The 20,206-nt window shown below is 36.3% G+C and overlaps 1 protein-coding gene and 1 long non-coding RNA gene across 2 annotated transcripts; one reads left to right on the top strand and one right to left on the bottom strand.

Annotated features, from left to right (window-relative positions):
* Nucleotides 1-5,679: 5,679 nt before the first annotated feature.
* LOC103863666 (photosystem I reaction center subunit XI, chloroplastic) lies at nucleotides 5,680-6,981 on the top strand. The gene is made up of 2 exons (XM_009141417.3): nucleotides 5,680-5,964; nucleotides 6,325-6,981. The coding sequence occupies exons 1-2, from the start codon at nucleotides 5,797-5,799 to the stop codon at nucleotides 6,814-6,816; spliced, it is 660 nt and encodes a 219-aa protein (XP_009139665.1). The 5' UTR covers nucleotides 5,680-5,796; the 3' UTR covers nucleotides 6,817-6,981.
* A 10,430-nt stretch (nucleotides 6,982-17,411) lies between these two features.
* On the bottom strand, nucleotides 17,412-19,594 carry LOC117133541. Its single transcript, XR_004457420.1, has 2 exons — nucleotides 17,743-19,594; nucleotides 17,412-17,653 (listed from the first exon to the last, which is right to left on the bottom strand). It is a non-coding gene; the product is annotated as an uncharacterized LOC117133541 (long non-coding RNA).
* Nucleotides 19,595-20,206: the final 612 nt, after the last annotated feature.

Below are 20,206 nucleotides of genomic sequence, written 5' to 3'. Positions count from 1 at the left end.
CATAATTACGTGGCATTTTATGCTGATATTGGGCTTGTTGGAAATATGAGAGATCCTTATTGAATCCTATGATGGTCTTTGGTTCAGGCCGCTCCTTCCTTGGACTTGAATCTGCTTCTAAAGTCGGGTACTCGCAGATGGACGGGCTGAGAAACTTTGGACTTGTAAAATTTATAACTTCTTGCTCCGTTAATATTTTGGCTCGATTCCAATTGGGATGGATTCCTTCTTGAGTGTAGAATCCAATAAAATTGGTTTCATGTTGAAAGTACTTCTGGTTGTGGAGATATACGCCTTGGACTGAACCTCGGTCGCTGGTACCTCCTAGATTGTCGGTTTGGGAGGTTTGGTGAGACTCTTGTTGAACCACGGATTTCAGGGCTACAACATCCCCTCCCTCTTGACAAGGTTTCGACCTCGAAACTATATAACCTGCACCAAGATAGGGCAAGTCAGCTTTCATTCTCTTTTGAGATTCTAGAGCCTTACTTTGGGATTGTTTCGGTTTGGGAATGGATTGTGTATCAAGTGGTTCTCCTTTGAGAAAATAGGAATGAATCATGCCTCTGCTCTTGACATGGTCATTTCTTATCTTCTGGAGTGGATTGTCTTTCAAAGTTTTGGTGGCCACGTTTCTGATATTCCTTGGAGTTGATTCTCCTAGCAACGTAAGATAATCTGGTGGGATTTCTTTGAAGCTTTCTTCTTGGCAACCTGAAATAGTCTCAACACTCTGGACAAAAAGCAAGTGCATTATATCTATCATGGAAATATTAAGAACATGCTGAGCTAACATGAATCTTACCATAGGTTTTGGAATTTGAACAATCCATTGTTTAGATTTTGGTTTCCACTTGTGAGGAGGTTCATGACTGAGCTTATGGTCTGGTTCCTTCTGTGGAACTTCAGTAAGCAGATAGCTTTCATTTTTACTCCCTACATCAAGAACACACACGTCAGGTACTAGTATCTCTAGGTGGTGTTAGACACTTACCTTGGTATGATACTTCATTTACTGGTTTTGCTTCTTTAAGCAACATGGACTGCATCGTGTCTTGAACCATCTTCTTGTCCATCATAGGTGTGGCGCCTGGTGGCTCCTCTCCTTTTAATTCATGCTCCTTAGTTCCTGTTACATCACCCTTTGACAAAGATAAGTGCATTACGCAAGAATTTGGAACCAATAAATTAGATTGAATAAAACTATCACTTTTAGTAGATAATTCTGTTTTCTTTTCTAGTGATGTTTCTATCAATGCTTGCTTAGTAGGACAAACTACAGCATAGTGTCCTTTCTTATGACATCTATAACATGTCTGATATTTTAAATCCTCAGAGTTAGAAGACTTACATTGGCTTGATGGCTCTTCTTTCTTTTGGTTTACAATCTCCTTGTCTCTTAGAATTAAATCATGGACAACTTTTGATTCCAACAAAGATGTGGAGATCGTGTCTTTCTCAACCTCAGGACCTGTCTTAACATCCTTGGACAAATACAAGTGACTCATACCAGTGGGAGATGATTTATAAACAAATTTATCAAGTATAGGACTTACCTTGGCCTTCTCTTGAAAAATCGGTTTGTCTGATTTTTCTTTGTGTCTGGCCAGTGTGTCTTGGCTGACAAGGTTCTTCTTCTCCATGGCCTTTGGGACCTTATAAGGTTGGTATTGATCATAGAAAACCATGGGCCTCTGGTTTGGCCGAATCTGGTCTTGGCGGATCAAGCTTCTATGGCCTTCTTTTGGTACAACTTTTCTTGCTTCTTTGGAACCATGAGTTGGATACCTCCTTGGGTATATTTCCTGGATTTCAGCACTTGTATACTTTGGTGCAAACTCATATCTCATGAGTTCCTTAAGATCTCTCCACGTTTTGATAGTTGGCTCCTTGTAATACCATCTATCATCTTCTTCTTGTACCCACCATTTAAAGGCATCATCTCTAAGTTGATCAATGGCATAAGCAAGCCTTTCTTCCTTCAAGATGTTGTTGTAGTGAAACCATTCATCAAGGTTCCTCTCCCATATTAGATAACCTCTTTTTCCTGAAAATGTAAAGAGTTTAACTTTATCAGCAAAAGAGTTATATTCAAACCGAGAATTAGCAACATGATGAGTATGGGTTTGAGAAGTTGGATGTTGATTGATCCTTGAAGGATCTGGTGGCTTGGGCTCGACATAGACAGCCTCTGGTGCGTCTCCAAATCTCCTTTCTCCTTGCTGTGGACGTTGGACTCGTGCCTTGTTTCTTTTCCTCAACTGAGCAATCCGACATTGATCTCTTGCAAAGCTGTCAACTGTTGGTTTTGTTTGGCCATCTGACTTTGGCTGTGTGTTTTTCCTAGTTCCTACCATGGCTTCCTGAAAACACTCTCAAAGATCAAGTGAAGGTATGGAAAGTTCTGGTCGAATCAAAATATGAACCAAAAATGCAAGCTAACTAAAATGAAACAAAAAAAATTGCAATTATGAACCGAAATGAAATAAACTATGCTAAAATAATTTTTCTTTTGGTTTTCTCAATGCAAAAACGAAATGAATCAATATGGAATGACAATTAACACAAGTGAAAAGAAAATATGTAAAGAGAACTAACACTGATTTTTTTTTGAATTTTCTTATGCAAGTAACCGAAAATGGAAACAAATATGTATACTTGAACCCAAAATGATATAAACTAATCTGAATGATTTTTTTTTAATGCAAATAAAAAAAAATTATGAAAAAAATATGGTATGCACGAAATTAATAAAATGCTATGCTCTTTTTTTTTTAACTTTTCAATGCAAGAAACAAATATGGAAATGCAGTTTTTTTTTTAAATGAATGCACAAAATCTAAATATGACAAGTGGAGCTGGGGGAATGAATGCAAACAACTAGACAAGTATTTCAAAAGAATTTCGTGGATCAAACTAGACAACTCCTTCTTCTTTAGTTTTCTTTTCTTAAGAACAACAATAACAATGCAAAAACTGTTTTTTTTTTTTTTTTTATAAATGGAAACAAATGCAAAAAATTGAAATATGATGCAAGGATAGATATAACCTGATTCAGGAACTTCAGCTCTGATACCAAAATGTTGTAGGCACAGGGGGGGGGGGGGGGGTAACCCACGAATGGATAGAATGGTGGAACCAAGGTTTAAACCTGAAAACAAAGAGAACCGATTTTTATGAGTTTTTAGAGTTTTATCATGCAAACAGAAACAATTATGAAAACTAATGAGATGATGATGATAATGATATTAAACAAGATAAATAAACAAAGGATAGGATGGAATCAAGCTGCTGGTTGTGTAACACTCTCAGCTTGATCAAATGATGGTTGAAGTGGAATGAGATGGAGCTTTGCTTGCTGGTTGTGTAACTCTCTCAAGCTTGGCCAGTGGTTGGGATGGACGAAATGGATTGATAGACACCACAAAGATCTATGGAAGGGATCTTTGATAAGCTTGGTTGCTCTGGAGCTGTTTCTCACACACTCAAAAGACTTAGAACAATAGTTTTGACAAAACTAGAAAAACTGTATTTTTATTCATAAAAGTTCAAGGTGATTTACAAAGACAAAATAATTGAGCTTTATAGGCTCGACTATTGGGACTCTCTAACAGTCATAAAATGACATAAGGAAAGAAATATAATCGAAATAATAAATTTGGAAGCAAAGGAATTGATGGCTCCATGAAAACTAGCTGTTGGAGGCTTTATGGTGAGAATCTTGGCCAAATGAATGTAGATGGTGTTCTCCTTGTATCTGGACGGTTTGAGGGGATAACTAAGATTCCTGGGAACCTTCTTGATGGTTTGGAATGTGCTGAGGTCGTGCCTAATCTGAAGGAAAAAGAGCTGTTGGAGTTTTAATGCTTGAGACTCCAAATAAGGCAAGTTGAAGTAAATGAGGATCCTCCTGATCCAATGGTTCCTGGTGCATGGTATGAACTTGCAGAACTCCTCCTGGACTCCTAGAATATCTCCTGATTGGTTGAAATGATCTCCTGATCGCCAATGTCTTGTTTGAAGCTGATTGAACCGGCTAGCTTCCAATTGAGGCAAGTGTAGAACTGGTTTGGCCGGTTTTGGAGATTAGATCATAACTTCATAATTCCGTGGCCATTTCTCCTGATATTGGGCTTGTTGGAAAGATGAGAGATCCCTATTGAATCCTATGATGGGCTTTGGTTCAGGCCGCTCCTTCCTTGGACTTGAATCTGCTTCTAAAGTCGGGTACTCGCAGATGGACGGGCTGAGAAACGTGTGACTTGTAAAATTTATAACTTCTTGCTCCATTAATATTTTGGCTCGATTCCAATTTTGCTGGACTCCTTCGTGAGTGTAGAATCCAATAAAAATTGTTTCATGTTGAAAGTTATTCTGGTTGTGGAGATATACGCCTTGGACTGAACCTCGGTCGCTGGTTTCTCCTAGATGGTCGGTTTGGGAGGTTTGGTGAGACTCTGGTTGAACCACGGATTTCAGGGCTACAACACATTCAAAACTCATTAACCATATTCACAACATCCATCTTGATAAGAGACAAAGATTGTTAGAAAAATAAAGCTGTCATACCATCAGGTCCTATGGCTTTTCTCGGATGCACCATAAATAATGTTGCTTTCACCTCCTCCTTAATCTTCTATAAAATTTTCATAATTACTAGATTTTTTAATTCGGATAAGATATTATATGTATTTCTCAATTCTTAAAAAAATAATGTATAATATTGTATTACATTATTTACAGAATATAAAATAAGACTACATAACATAAATATATTTTTTAAATTTTCTTTGTGGAAATCATTATGTTGTTTGATTGTTGTACTTGATTCACATATTTGCATAGTTATTTGTGATAGATGAATAACTATATTTTAATTATCAGTAAATAATATATATTTATTATATAATATAAAAAAATAAAATTAATTTTTTTTAAAACAAACTTGTCTCATGTTAGGGACTCGATTATAGACATATCATATTCGAATGAGATATTTTTACAGTTATCAATTTTCTTAACAGTCAAAAAACAAATTTGAATATCAAACAACTTTATTTAGTGTTTAGGTAAATAATTATTTCTTTTTTTTGTCAATAAATTCCATTCAAACTTCAAAGTCAATATGCGGGAATAGTGCTGAGATCATATCAGTGCAAAATTCTTGGCTTACTCAGCAAACTCAGATCTCAAAACAACCAGCTCCCCTCAAAGAACATGTTAGGAAAAAAGGTGATGAATCTGAGGATGATGATGATGATGATGGCCTCCCTCCTCTTGAGAGGAACATGAACCATATCATATCGGAAGACAGTGAAGAAGAAGATGAGGAGGAGGATGAAGATGATGGGCTCCCTCCTCCAGAGAGGAACATGAACCATGTCAAGTTGGAAGACAGTGAGGAAGATGATGACAACAGCGAGTGAAGACAGTGAGGGATTAGTCTTTACACCTGGAGCAGTGTTGTTGAGTCTTGTGGAGTATAATACCATGTATTATTACGTTTCTATTTCTATTAATAAAAACAAATTTTAATATTTTTTACAAAAAAAAAATAATAATAATAATTATTTCTTACAATGATAAAAAAAATATATGAAAATGTTGTCTCAAAGAGGATAAGATAACATCCAATGAGAATCAGATAAGTAAAACACATGTATAACTAAGCGCCACAAAATCTCACGAACCAGATCCTCATCATGCCACATCGGCATATGCAATCTTAAGTCTCGTAGATTTGCTTATTTCTTCATCACATACTGAAGTCGTTTTGATTTTTGTTTCTCAAAAACAATGGCAGCAAGTGCATCTCCAATGGCGAGCCAGCTAAGGAGCAGCTTATCCTCCACTTCAATTGCTAGGCGTCTAGCCGTCCCTAAGGGAATCTCCGGCCCTTCTTTCGGCGTATATCCGACCAAGAGAATCTCTTCCTTCACCGTCCGAGCTGTTCAGTCCGACAAGGTATTTATCTTTTAAGTTAACAATCCGACACGATGCAGATCAGATTATGTGCCAAATCTACAAATTACTCGTGCAGATTTCAATACTAATTATCAATCATGCGATATGATGTCTTAAAAAAATTAGGAAAAGCAACATTTTATTCATATCTAGATGATTTGTTAGGGTTCAGTAGCCATAACAAGGTATCACAATTTTTTTATAACTCTGCAGAACCTCTTCTACAGAATTAATATTATAAGATAATAGTAAGTTGCCCTCTTGATATATGCAATGAAAAGTTATATGCTCCATATATACATAGATATATCGATCAAAAAAACTTAGAATGCAAATAATCTGACAAGTATAATTTGGCAGCCAACATTTCAAGTGGTCCAACCAATCAACGGCGATCCATTCATCGGAAGTTTGGAGACTCCTGTAACGTCAAGCCCATTGATTGCGTGGTATCTTTCCAACCTCCCGGCTTACCGCACCGCCGTCAACCCTCTCCTCCGTGGTGTCGAAGTGGGCTTGGCACATGGTTTCCTCTTAGTGGGCCCATTCGTCAAAGCTGGCCCATTAAGGAACACTGCTTACGCTGGTTCTGCCGGCTCCTTAGCCGCCGCTGGGCTTGTAGTCATCCTCAGCATGTGCCTCACTATCTACGGAATCTCTTCGTTCAAGGAAGGAGAGCCTTCGATTGCTCCGAGTTTGACGTTGACTGGGCGGAAGAAGCAGCCCGATCAGCTTCAGACAGCTGAGGGATGGGCAAAATTCACGGGAGGGTTCTTCTTCGGAGGGATCTCTGGTGTGACTTGGGCTTACTTTCTCCTCTACGTTCTTGACCTTCCTTATTACGTCAAATGAATGTAGTTCAAAATATGAGCTTCACCAGTATGTTATCTACAGAGACTCTCTTGCACCATTGTTTCTTTTTTACTTTTGTCTGAGCAAGAATCTTGAATCTCAGGGTCGTCTTTGTATAATACTATGGATCTCCTCTTAAATATTTCTTGGTCTTTATTCACATAATGATTTGTTGACATCTGACAATAAACTTTTATTGCAAAACTTCAAATCTTTGCAGAGAATGAAAGGACAAAGCACCGTAAAAAAAAAATACATCATCGTATATGGCAAACGGTATCGGGACATCTAGTTGTTACTATTAATCTTGTCCATTGTCATATGCAATATGATAATTATTGTTCTAGATGTGAAAACTGAAAATAAAACTATCAATCATGCAATTTTTAAATGTCCACCAACAATAAAAAAATGGTCTATAGCAGCAACTCCTACACCACCCTTGATTTTCTCTCCTCAAGTCAATACAGGGATATATATTTTCTCTTTTGGCGAAAGAACGGTATTGAAAACCTAGATTTGGATAGAAATTTATATTCTTGGATTATCTGCTATATTTGAAAAATAACGAATGAAAAATTGTCCAAAAAATTAAACATGGACTCATTGAAAACTGTTCGACATGCGGAATCATAATGCCATGCATGGTTTGAAGTTAACAGCAAACGGAAAGATATACCAGAAGTTAAACAACTTTCTTTACAAATCATAATCTCAGAGATTTGTATGATCTATGGCTCATGAACACATGACGCACTCTTCAATGGTTGTGGATGGACATGGAAGAATTCCAGAGGGGAAATATAACTTTTGGGAGCCAAAAAACAAAGAACAAGGATATCATCCTTACATTCAGAACTTGAAGCGCTATATGGAGTGTACAAACGTCGACGTGCCAGTTTTATGGGACTGACTCCAGAGAGCTAATCACAATGATTCAAGATCCAGGAGCATGGTTGAGGTTTTCAATAGAGCTAAAAGACGTGTTGATTCAATGATTTTTCTATTATTTATCTTCTCCGGTTGGAAAATGTTTCTTTTGATTATTTCCTAGATACAATTTTCACTAGGAATTTTATTACATTGGTCGAGTAATAGATCAGCAATTTGATGGGAAAAAATTCATTGAACACAAAAAGAAAATTACATTTTTAATACAAACTTGAGCTTGATCCGCATTCCGCACGACCATGCGTGTGTTTGTTTTAATTTTATATGTATATATATATATATATTTAATTATTTATATTATTTTTCAAATGCTTAGATTTTATAGTTTGTTTATTTTATTCAATTAAGTATTTTAAACTCACATGTATTTGTTGCTTCTTATTATATATATTTTTTGTTGGATTGTGTTTATTATTTGACAAACTAATATATGGAAAGTTCAAAAAATTTGAAAATTATTTTATAATTCCTTATATATTATTAGAACTAATAAATGGATCTATATTCACATCCACTAATATTTAAGCATTTAGTAAAAGATATTTATAGAAATGATAAAATAAACGATTGAGTATTAAATAAAATTTTATTTTTGATTTTAATATGTTAGATTTGGAGGTATAATATTAGAACATAATTTTTTATGTAATGTAATGCAAACATATATAAATTTAAATTGGGATTTACCTGATATAGAAATCTTCTTATCTATTAAAACAATATACATCTTATAAATGGGTCAATATAGTATGTCAATATCAAATGGATCATTACTAATTAGTAATTAATTTATCTTGTTCTCACAAGGAAAAATTATAGGAACTGATTTTCTTTTTGGGAAAAAAACATATGTATGTTTCTAAATCTAACAAAGACTATACCCTTTTCTTTTTTTTTATTGTCGATTATTTTCTTCTGCCTATGTTATACATGTATAATTTTGATATAATCATTAAAAATATATATATATATGATTTGAATTTTAATGCTATATATAATATAATTTTATAATTTTGTTTTTTAAGTTTTTCTTTGCCATTGTTAATATATAGATATTTTTTATACATTTTAATTTTTTATAAAATTTTTATTACATAATAATATAATTTCAAATTTAGTATAATATATACTATAACTATAAAGTTTATGAAAATATCATAAATGTTTTTTATATAATAAAATATAATTAACATTGATTTGAATAAAATCATACTACTATTTACCAAATTAATAAATGCATTATTATATAAAAATATTATTTATTTGTAAAATTTTGTTAGATTTTATTCAATAGAATTTTTATAACAAAAATAAAATGAAAAATATTTTAAGTTATTATATGTGTTGATTATATAAGATGTGATATCTTAATGATGCCAACATGTTAAATAGAAATAAATAAATATGATTTTTTTAAAAAGATCCAATTTTTTAAAAAATCACTTATGAGTGAATATAAGTTGTGTCTTCTATGTTAATAGAATAGATTGTAGGTGGAAAAAAATCAAATCCCTCGGATGTAATTTCCGAGCTAGCGGATAATCACATTTCTCAGAAATTAAAATTACAAAACGGCCGCTGATATTTAAGGTCATTAAATGTTATTAACAGGGCACCCGGTAGTTCACTTAGACTGTATCATTATAAGAATGATGAATTGCATATTCTGGAATTGCCGGGGGGCAAATAAACCCAATTTCAGATGTTCTATGCGATATATTTTGAAGAAGTTCGACACAGACTTTCTTGCGCTATTCGAGACCCATGCGGGAGGGGATAAAGCGATGAAGATCTATCAGAGCTTAGGTTTTGATAATTCTTTTCGGGTGGATGCCGTTGGACAGAGTGGCGGCATTTAGCTATTGTGGAGGAATAATGATGGTGTCCTAACGGTTGTGGAATCGTCAGAACAGTTTGTCCATGCACGGGTGGAAATTGGAATGGAAGTTATTCACCTTATTGCGGTCTATGCTGCGCCTACAGTCAGTCGTCGAAGTGGGTTGTGGGGACAGTTGAAGCGGGTGATCGAAAATATCGCTGAGCCGGTATTGATAGGAGGAGATTTTAATACTATCTTGAGGTTGGATGAGAGGTCAGGAGGCAATGGTAGACTTTCACCAGACTCCTTGGCGTTCGGTGAGTGGATAAATGAACTTGCGTTGGTTGATATGGGTTTAAGAGGAAGCACATTCACATGGAGAAGAGGTAAATATACTCGGAATTTTGTTGCTAGAAGGTTGGACAGGGTCTTGTGTAGTGCCCAGACACGGGTAAGGTGGCAGGAGGCGGTGGTCTCGCATCTTCCGTTTAGCGTCAGACCACACACCAATTTATGTGCAGCTAGAACCTGAAAGGAGAGGTAATCCTAAGAGGAGACCTTTTCGTTTTGAAGCGGCATGGCTTAAACATGAAGGTTTCAAAGACCTACTCTCGGCATCTTGGAACCGGGAAATGCGTACTCCTGAGGCTCTTGCGTTGTTGAAAGTGAAGCTTAAAAAGTGGAACAAAGAGGTATTTGGAGATCTGAAACAACGGAAAGAAAAGTTAATGAATGATATTAAGGGAATTCAAGAGGAGCTGGAGAGAAACCCGACAGATGCCTTGTTGGGGAGGGAAGCGGCTTTACAGAAAGAATTTGATGTTGTTTTGGAACAGGAGGAGGTTCTATGGTATCAGAAATCATGTGAGAAATGGGTAGTGCTTGGTGATAGGAATACAAACTACTACCATACGAGTACAATTGTTCGAAGTAAGAGAAATAAAATTGAGATGCTGAAGGATGAAGATGGTCGTTGGATAGATCAGTCAGAAGAATTGGAAAAGCTAGCAATAGCTTATTATAGAAGATTGTATTCAACGGAGGATCTCAATATGAACACAGAGAAACTTCCGCAGCAGGGCTTTACTGCTTTCACGAGAGATGAGAAGGAGATTTTAAACAAACCGTTTGCTCTGAGGATATGGAGACTTCGGTTCGATCTATGGGTAAGTTCAAGGCCCCAGGACCGGATGGTTTTCAACCTGTCTTCTACCAGGACTCGTGGGAAGTAGTGGGGGAGTCGGTCACGAGGTGTGTGCTGGGGTTATTTGAATCAGGAATACTTACCAAAGGGATGAATGATCCAATGTTGGTTCTCATACCGAAAGTCCTCAAGCCCGAAAGAATAATGCAATTTTGCCCCATAAGCTTATGCAATGTCTTGTTCAAGACAATAACAAAAGCGATGGTGCTGAGATTAAAGAAGCTTATGCCTAATCTTATTGGTCCGGCACAAGCGAGTTTCATCCCAGGCAGGCTTAGTACGGACAACATTGTAGTGGTCCAGGAAGCAGTTCACTCGATGAGGAGGAAGAAAGGACGTAGAGGCTGGATGTTGCTTAAATTAGACCTTGAAAAAGCTTATGATCGAATCTGATGGAATTTCTTGGAAGATATTCTCCAAGCAGCAAAGTTACCAGAGAGATGGATCCAATGGATTATGCAATGCGTGATGAATCCAGAAATGAGTTTACTGTGGAAAGGGGAGAGGACAGAAGTGTTTATGCCTCAGCGTGGACTTCGGCAGGGAGACCCTCTGTCTCCATATCTATTTGTTCTATGTATGGAGCGTTTATGCCATATTGCTGAGAAGGAGTGGAAGCCAATAAAGCTATCACGGGGAGGGCCATCTTTGTCACATGTTTGCTTTGCGGATGACCTGATCTTGTTTGCGGGCGCGTCAGTCTTGCAGATTCGAGTGATTCGCAGAGTGTTGGAGAAATTCTGCGGAGCATCTGGGCAGAAAGTAAGTCTAGAAAAATCTCTAATCTTCTTCTCTGAGAATGTGCACCGGGATTTAGCGAGTTTAATAAGCAGTGAGAGTGGAATTAAGGGAACAAAAGAGTTGGAAAAATATTTGGGTATGCCTGTGTTGCAAAAAAGAATTAATAAGGAGACGTTTGGAGAAGTTATTGTAAAGGTGTCATCTAAACTAGCTGGTTGGAAGAGGAGGTTCTTAAGCCTGGCAGGGAGGATTACACTGACTAAGTATGTTCTTGCGTCTATTCCAGTACATACCATGAGTACCATAGCTCTTCCGGTATCAACTCTGGACCAGTTAGACAAAATTGCTCGGTCTTTCTTTTGGGGTAGCCACGAGGGAAATAGAAAACAACATCTGCTTTCTTGGGAGAAGATATGTAAACCAAAGAGTGAAGGTGGACTTGGGATACGCTTAGCTAGAGAGATGAATATTGCTTTATTAGCTAAGTTGGGTTGGAGGTTGTTAAACACGCAAGATGGACTCTGGGTCAATATACTGAGGAAGAAGTTTCGAGTGGGATAAGTAGAGGACGCATCGTGGTTGGAAAAAAAGGGAACGTGGTCGTCGACATGGAGGAGCCTAGTGATGGGATTATGAGAGGTGGTTGTTCCGGGAATGGCTTGGGTTCTTGGTGATGGTTGCCGCATCCGGTTCTGGAAAGATAATTGGCTGGTTAATGAACCTTTGGCTATGTTGAGTATGGTGGATATTCTGGAAGAAAGATTGGAGGTACGTGTTCGGGAGGTATGGAAAACTGGAACTGGTTGGGTACAGGAAGAGATTGCACCGTATATGTCGATGTCCAATCGTCTGAGATTGGCATCTGTGGTGATTGATGAAGTAACTGGTGCCAGAGATAGAATGTCGTGTGGAGAGAGTAAAGATGGTGTGTTCACGGTGAACTCAGCCTATGCTTTCTTGACAAGCAACATGGTGCCACGGCCAAACATGGAGGCTTTATATCAGCGGGTGTGGAGTGTGATGACCCCAGAACGGGTCTGTGTTTTCCTATGGTTGGTAACGCATCAGGTGATCATGACTAATGTGGAACGTAAACGCAGACATTTGAGTGAGACCAGTGAGTGTCCTTTGTGTAAGGGAGGAGACGAAACTATTCTTCATGTGCTTCGGGACTGTCCAGCAGCTGCGGAGTTGTGGACGCGACTTCTCCCCCCGAGTAGACAACAACGTTTCTTTCAGCTTCCACTCTTTACCATGGCTTTTTGAGAACCTTGCGAAGAGAGAAGCAGAGCTTGGAAATCTATGGCCCATGACTTTTGCTCTAACGGCTTGGTGGTGTTCGAAATGGAGATGTGGTTATGTTTTTGGAGACGAAGGAAAGTGTCGAGACAGAGTGAAGTTTCTTAAAGAAAAAGCTCATGAAGTGCTAGCAGCGCATGACAAACTTAGTGATTGCAGTCGAGTTCGGGAACGTGTGGGGATGCAGATATCATGGCGGAGACCAGCGCATGGATGGATAAAACTAAAATACAGATGGAGCATCAAAAGGTAATCAGGGTCTTGCTACTGCGGGGGGTGTTATGCGAGATGAGTATGGTGTGTGGCAGGGAGGTTTTGCTTTTAATATTGGAATCTGTTCAGCACCTTTGGCAGAATTGTGGGGAGTATATTACGGTCTATGTATAGCATGGGACCGGGGATATCGTCAGTTAGAGCTGGAAATGGACTCAGAGAGTGTGGTGGGCTTTCTTCATACAGGGATTAACGACTCTCATCCCCTGTCATTCCTAGTACGTTTGTGCTATGGCTTCATATCAAGAGACTGGTTAGTCAAGGTGTCGCATGTGTATAGGGAGGCTAATCGTCTAGCAGATGGATTAGCTAACTATGCTTCTTCTTTATCATTGGGTTTGCATGTTTTTGAGGTTGTGTCTGATAGTGTTGGTGCTATCTCTTTGGAGGATATTCAGGGGGTTTCTAGACCTCGGCAAGTTTGCCTGTACCTTTTGTTTTTGTTGTAAATAAAGAGTAGGAGACTCATGTCTCCTGCAACCTACCAAAAAAAATCTATCAATACTTATCAGCAATTAGAAACAACAAAACTAGTGACAAACACTCTTCTTCAATTTTTTTTCTCTCTCAATGAACATGTTGGTATTTTATGATGCTGTCGATATTCCTGCTTTGTCCAAGGTCTTCACATTCAGTTTGAGAATTTTGATCTCTTTCTCCTTGATGATACATCTATCCTTCCCTCCATCAACAGTCAAGACAAAGCCTCTGTCTCCTCCTGAGTGGCAGAAGAGATCTCCTTTGTACTTGCCCCCAAGATAGTACAACTGAGAAATCACCTGCAACGAAAGACAAATCAATTTTAGCATCCGATGTAATCCAAAAAAGTAATGAAACTATATGAAGTATATCCTACCCTGAGAAGATCACCCTAGAGGTAGATAGGAGGGTTCATATGACATCGGAAGGAGTGAAGGACTGACTTCTGGCATAGAAAATTTATCAGAAGGGAACACTTTGGAGTTTAGATTAAACAACACTTTGGCCTGGCACTTCGGAAATTGCTGAGAAGTTATGATATTTGCATTTGAGACCTTGGTTTTTTTCCTGCCTGAAATAAGAAAGCCCGGATCAACAGCAACCTTGCGTTTGGTACCTGCATAACTCTATGTGATCAACATATAGTCATCAGGGACAGTATGGCCCTCTTCTATGCTGCCAGAGCTTATGTCCCAGTGGTTCCTGACATATTCCGCATGTATAGTATTCCCTCTGCTTCAACAATGAACAAGTACCTTTTCTTGAACTTACAGAAGTTCACCATTTATGAGAGATAACTGATCTCAAACCATCCAATTCATACCTCCGTATTTTTGAACAGAGCTCCACAAAGTGTGCTACTATATTTTGTTAGCTTGGTAGTCCCAGGTTTGGGAAACCAAAACCACGATGTTATTGAATGGGTAACCCCGGTTGGAGCCAACTTAATTAATACCTCATTTCTCCCTTTTGATATAAATTTCAAGTTCATTCTTTCATCTGATTGTAAAATATTTTCTCAAATAAGCTAAAAATCTATCTTTGTACCTATGAGTCTCTTTACGATTTTCAGATAAAAGCCCATTCCACATATTGTGTGAATACCTAAAATATATTTTATTTCTTCTTTTATTGAAAATTAATTTTATGTCTCAATTGTAAATAAGATTTTGAGAAATTAATCTTTTGACCAGATACCAATTCATAATCCTTTATAGTTTTTATAATGAGAAATTGCACTCCATATACAAGGGAAACAATGTAATTTGCAAATCTAGAAAATGAACTTTTGTGAAACTGTATGATTCATTTTCAGACCAAAATACCCCTATGATTTAGACATGTGTATTTATGCCTCTTTCTCTCTCTTTATATCTCTACAAAAATATATCAATATATGTATATCCATGTTAATTTCTTCTCTCTCTTTACAGGATGTAAAACCTTCAGAAAATGTTTTCAATCGAACAAAACAAAGAAAGAAAAAAATTTACTTAACCTCTCTTGTTCAACCTTAAAGAATTCGAGTTTCGAGTTCTTCTTCGTATCAAGCTTCACTTGTCATCTTCTGCAACCGCATCCGACTCGCCATGAACCTGAGCTCTATTCTTCTGTCCACCACCGCGTTTGAATGTAGATCAGCACCGTCAAGCTTATCCCTTTCACGGATGTGCTTCACCTTTCACCTCTGTATACGTCGAGTTCGAGACCATCGCGAGTTTCACACGGCATACTTCTCCGTTACCAGATCTTCAGTCGCCTTACTCTACCGACGTCGTCATGCTCGAAATCAAGCCTCATGCTCATCCTTGCCATCGCCATCAACCTCCAGATCCGGAAAAGAGAAAGATCGATCTCTCCAATGGTGACTTTCTATGTTTTTGCACGACAGGTCTCTGACATTCTGGTTCTTTTCAGTTTAAACCCAAACGTTTTAGATTTACATAAACATCCTCGCGAATCAACCCAGAATCTTTCAATCGTGCAATCTATCCAAGTGTGTCATTCATTCCCATCATAAAAGATTTGTCTTTTGATTTAAAAATCTGAACTTTCAGATTTAGTCTAGCCAAGAAGAAAAGAAGACATGTGATTTCAGTTTCTTCATCAGAATCTTTTTCAAAGTTTTGAAGCCAGGATTATTGGCTGGTTAAAATTGTTCCCGTATAACCAAATTTGATGTTAGTTTATATGCAATTGAGTTAGGAGAGTTTATCTGATGGAAGTTATTTACAAACATTGTAAGGGCCTGTTGCGGTCAAAATCGGTCACGGCGGATGGCCGAGCTGGATCGACAAACACTACCAGCTCGGCCATCCGCCAACTGAACCAGTCCAGCTCGGCGGATGGCTGAGCTGGATCAAACACGCGACCAGCTCGGCCATCCGCCGAGCTGGACCAGTCCAGTTCGTCGGATGGCTGAGCTGGAACGATCGTGTTGTCACAGTCCCGTCCTCATAGCTCCCTCCTTCGGGATTGGATCGAACATGCTCTTGTTTCATCTCGATCAGAGTCACCATCGGAACTTTACGATTTAAAACCGCATTAACTTGTTGTCTCGTATGAAGTTCGAATTGATCGTATAAAATTGCAACAGTTAACTTAACACCTCGAACTGCCTCCACTATACGAGAAATTTGAACCTTCTTCGGAATCGACGTCAATTTTAAAAACGCTTAAGTAGGAAAACGGCCCGAAAGGGTCCAAAACGCAGCTAGAAGCCCACTTGCAATTTTATACTAAATCGAGCCCAATCATTATGACTGTTTATCTTTTATTCTGCAAGAGAAGATAAATGTCAAGTTCGGAGGATAAATGTGAAGTTTCCAAAGATAAACACGAAGATCGAAGGAAAATGGAATATTTCCGCGAAGCAATAAACTCGACCGAGGGCAGAAAGGGAAAGAGAAAACCGTCTCTAGGAGGAGTATATAAGGACTTCGAGGTTGAAGAGGAAAAGGACAATTCTTTTAGACTTAGAACTCTCTGCACTTAGAAACTTTTAGGCATTATTCTCGACATGCTATGTTTCTATGACTGGCACCCGATTACCAGACGAACCCGCACAAGCAGTTCGTCTCTTGGTTCACTCTTGAACTACGTTCGGCTTGATTCTCGAAAGGGGTACGTAGGCAGCCTTTCATAAGGTTCAGTCCGAAATCAATCAAAACCTTTTTCGTATCTTTTTCGTCTTCTGTATTCAAGCTGCGACTCAACTAGGTTTAAGGTTTTAGGTTGTTAGAACTAAGGAATTTACTGACAGCCCTTGCGGCCGAAGCTTTTATAATCTCTTGTAATGATTGCAACGCTCTTACATGGATTCGAAATAAGATCTATCTTTTTCTATGAGTTCGTTTTGTTATCTTTTCGTATTTTCCGCATTTGTCTGGTTACTTGTCGTTGGTTCTCGTAGAGAATCCGGGGCCTCAGGAAAAGTTAGGGTTTCTTGAATTTCCTCCGATAACGGAAATCGACGGTGTGAATTTTGGTTCCCACAGAGCCAATATCTTTAATGATTTGAGAGATCCTAATCTACAAACCAAAAATAGTAGACAATACATAATTTATTAGACAATTACATATTTTATTAGCAAGCTATATGAGCACCAGATATAGTAGAGGACTAGATGGACCGCCCGCGCGCATATGCAGGTATTAACATTAATATTAAATTAATAATTATATATTTACAACTATATAATACTTATGTTACATTTATGTGGTTAATATGAAAGATTCGATGTTACATATTGATATTTATACTATGTTCATATGAACAAAGAATACATTAAAACGTTTAGATTAAACATTTCAGTGTTTCGTATAAACAATATGAGTTATGGAAAATACAAAGTACCTTAAGTCTACAAAGTAGAGAAACCAGACCTTAAGACCAAGGCTTCGAGTTCTGTCTAGATTAAGGTAAAACCCACACATCATATAAGATCATATTTCACATGTCTTGAGCACCAGATCATCTTGAAGAGTGCTCTCGATTTTTTTAGCACCAACATCTTTCCAGTCTATTGAAAGCACTGTCCCATTAGATTCCACCTTTTGATTGTGCAAAACTGCAAAAGAGTCAATCAAAATACCAAAACATTGTAATCTCCATGAGTGAAGAAAGACTAAATAGAAATATAGATAGATAGATACTCACAAATTATTTGCTCTAGCACTCTTCATATCTTCATCAGATTTCAAATATATATCACCAGAAGAACTTGTTCAAAGCAGCGTCTCCTTCAAGCTTATCATCCTTCTATTCTTCTTCACTTCAGCTTCAAGCTTGTCATTCACCAATACTTTTTTGGACGAACGATAAGCCGGTCTCATTGAAACCTCTGCACCATTACACAAACAAATAATATAAATTTTAAAATGTCAAGAGTTTGTGATTCAAACTTTTCATCAGGTGAAACTAAATAAAAAGAAAAAAGAAAGTAGAAAACATGTTTAAGAAATTCAGGTCTGGCAAAACTGCTGGTTGTTTTCCATGTTCAAGAGAGGCCCATGTGATTATCTATGCTTTTAAAAGACTTTTCTCTTAATTTTGATTGATATTACTTTATATCTGCACTTCATTACTGCTATCTGAATACACACCACAAGGAAAAAAAGGTCAATCAATGTATATAACTCAAAACATGGCATTGTTTGAGTTTAAAAGGACTGCTTGGTACTATCTAATAAAACATATCATTTATATCTGATAAAGCGTATCCCTTTAGATACATAACTCTTTGAACTACTTATAGGTTAAACATGATTATTCTGTTAATTCAAAAAGTTATTCAAAAGGTTTAAAAGGAATGCTTGGTACTATCTAATAAAATGTATCCTTTAGATGTCAATTATCCAGTTACATATCTATAAACCAATTACCTTTCCCAACAATCTCGGTTTGAGATGATACGCTTTCTCTCTCGAAACATCACAATACTCAGATGCAAAATCACTAACATAATTGACACAATATACATAGAAGTGTTTATCATGGAGGTGTGTTCTGAGAATGCATTATGCTTCAAACGATCACATTTAACACTAATCTTAAAACATCAGAAAAATGTAATTGAGAAAAAATAAATATTTCACGCATAAACCTAATAAAAAAATCAGCCATGAAATATAAAAGAGAGATTTGAATTACCTGAGATTTATTATCATTGGTTTCTTTGTAACAGCAGAGATGATTTACGGTTTCCTTCTCTAAGCCTTGAGTCAGAAAAGAGGTAATTCTAACAAAAATATTTAAAGATGTAAACAATCTACAAAAGATAACAAATTATATAATTGATAGGACAACGTCAATGAGTTTCAAAGTTTTTAAGAAACTTTGAGATTACCTTTGGCTCTCAGACGTACCGAAGAGGATCACGTACAATAAAATAAATTGCACTTGATTAGCATACACATCTTATATTATATTCTTGATAAGTGATTTAACTTTATAAAAAAAAGAAATACATTTTTCAAAAAAAGAGATGATCAGTTCCTGGATAAATAAATTCGTCTCTTTTTGTTAGTTGAATCACTACTGATGCAAAAATATAGATAGAAATACAACATGGAGAGGAAGATAACAAAAATAAACGGAAAAGAAGAATCTCCCATAAAATTACCAGTAATCGAGTTCACGTCTATGAGTTACTTATTGATTATCATACACCTGCGCAAGATCACAAAAGTAGAATTTAAATTAGAACGATCAAAAAGATATGAAAACTTAAAAGATAGATGCGTGAAACTAATATGGTTGCGTGATATTTATATAACAAATTGGTTTAAGTTTCTAAATGACCTAGTTTTCAAGAGAAGCTATGAGATAGAATATCCTCTAATAAATTCTAATTCAGCTATGAGATAAAATATCTTCTAATAAATTTTTTAAGATATTTTGGTTATAATATATACATAATTTTGGTAACTCAAATCTTGCTAGATATATATTTAAATATTAAATGCATGATATTAGGAAAGAAGATATCTCGTCAGTTGATTGCAACTGGTTTTTGATAAAACAAATCCCACTATAAGAATCTTCTCTATTAAAAGAGAAGTACCATTTTTATCTACTATTTAGAAGTCTACTAGGACCATTTCATTAATCACATAATATGACATAATAATTAATAGGAATATTAATAATAAATAAATTTTAACTATAGATTTGAATTTTATTTTTAGTTATAACAAAATCTGTTGAGAAAAATCTAACAAAATCCTACTAAATTTTAAATAATTTTTATTAAATATTACATTAATTAATTTCGTAATTAAGTAATATAATGCTTTCATTTAAATAAATTATCATCTACCACTAAAACAGGTTCAAATTTGTTAATCATGTCAGATTTTTTTATATAAATGAAGTTATTAACATATGTTAAAAATTTATTTCTACAGTTATATATTTTCAAAAATCAAAATGTGAAAAATATTTTTATTTGATTATTTGAAATTATGAAAACTTGAAAACGTAATAAAAAGGTAAAATGTATAAAACAAACTCCTATATTAATAAAGTTATCTATATTAATAAAGTAATAAGAAACCTAAACAATAAAATTAAAAAGTTATAAAATACATAACACTAAGATATAAATTGTATATTTAAATTT

This window comes from Brassica rapa, chromosome A04 (genome assembly GCF_000309985.2).
Source record: "Brassica rapa cultivar Chiifu-401-42 chromosome A04, CAAS_Brap_v3.01, whole genome shotgun sequence".
Lineage (NCBI taxonomy): Eukaryota > Viridiplantae > Streptophyta > Magnoliopsida > Brassicales > Brassicaceae > Brassica > Brassica rapa.
The sequence above is the reverse complement of the archived record's forward strand: the minus strand, read 5'-3'. Positions and strand labels throughout refer to the sequence as shown.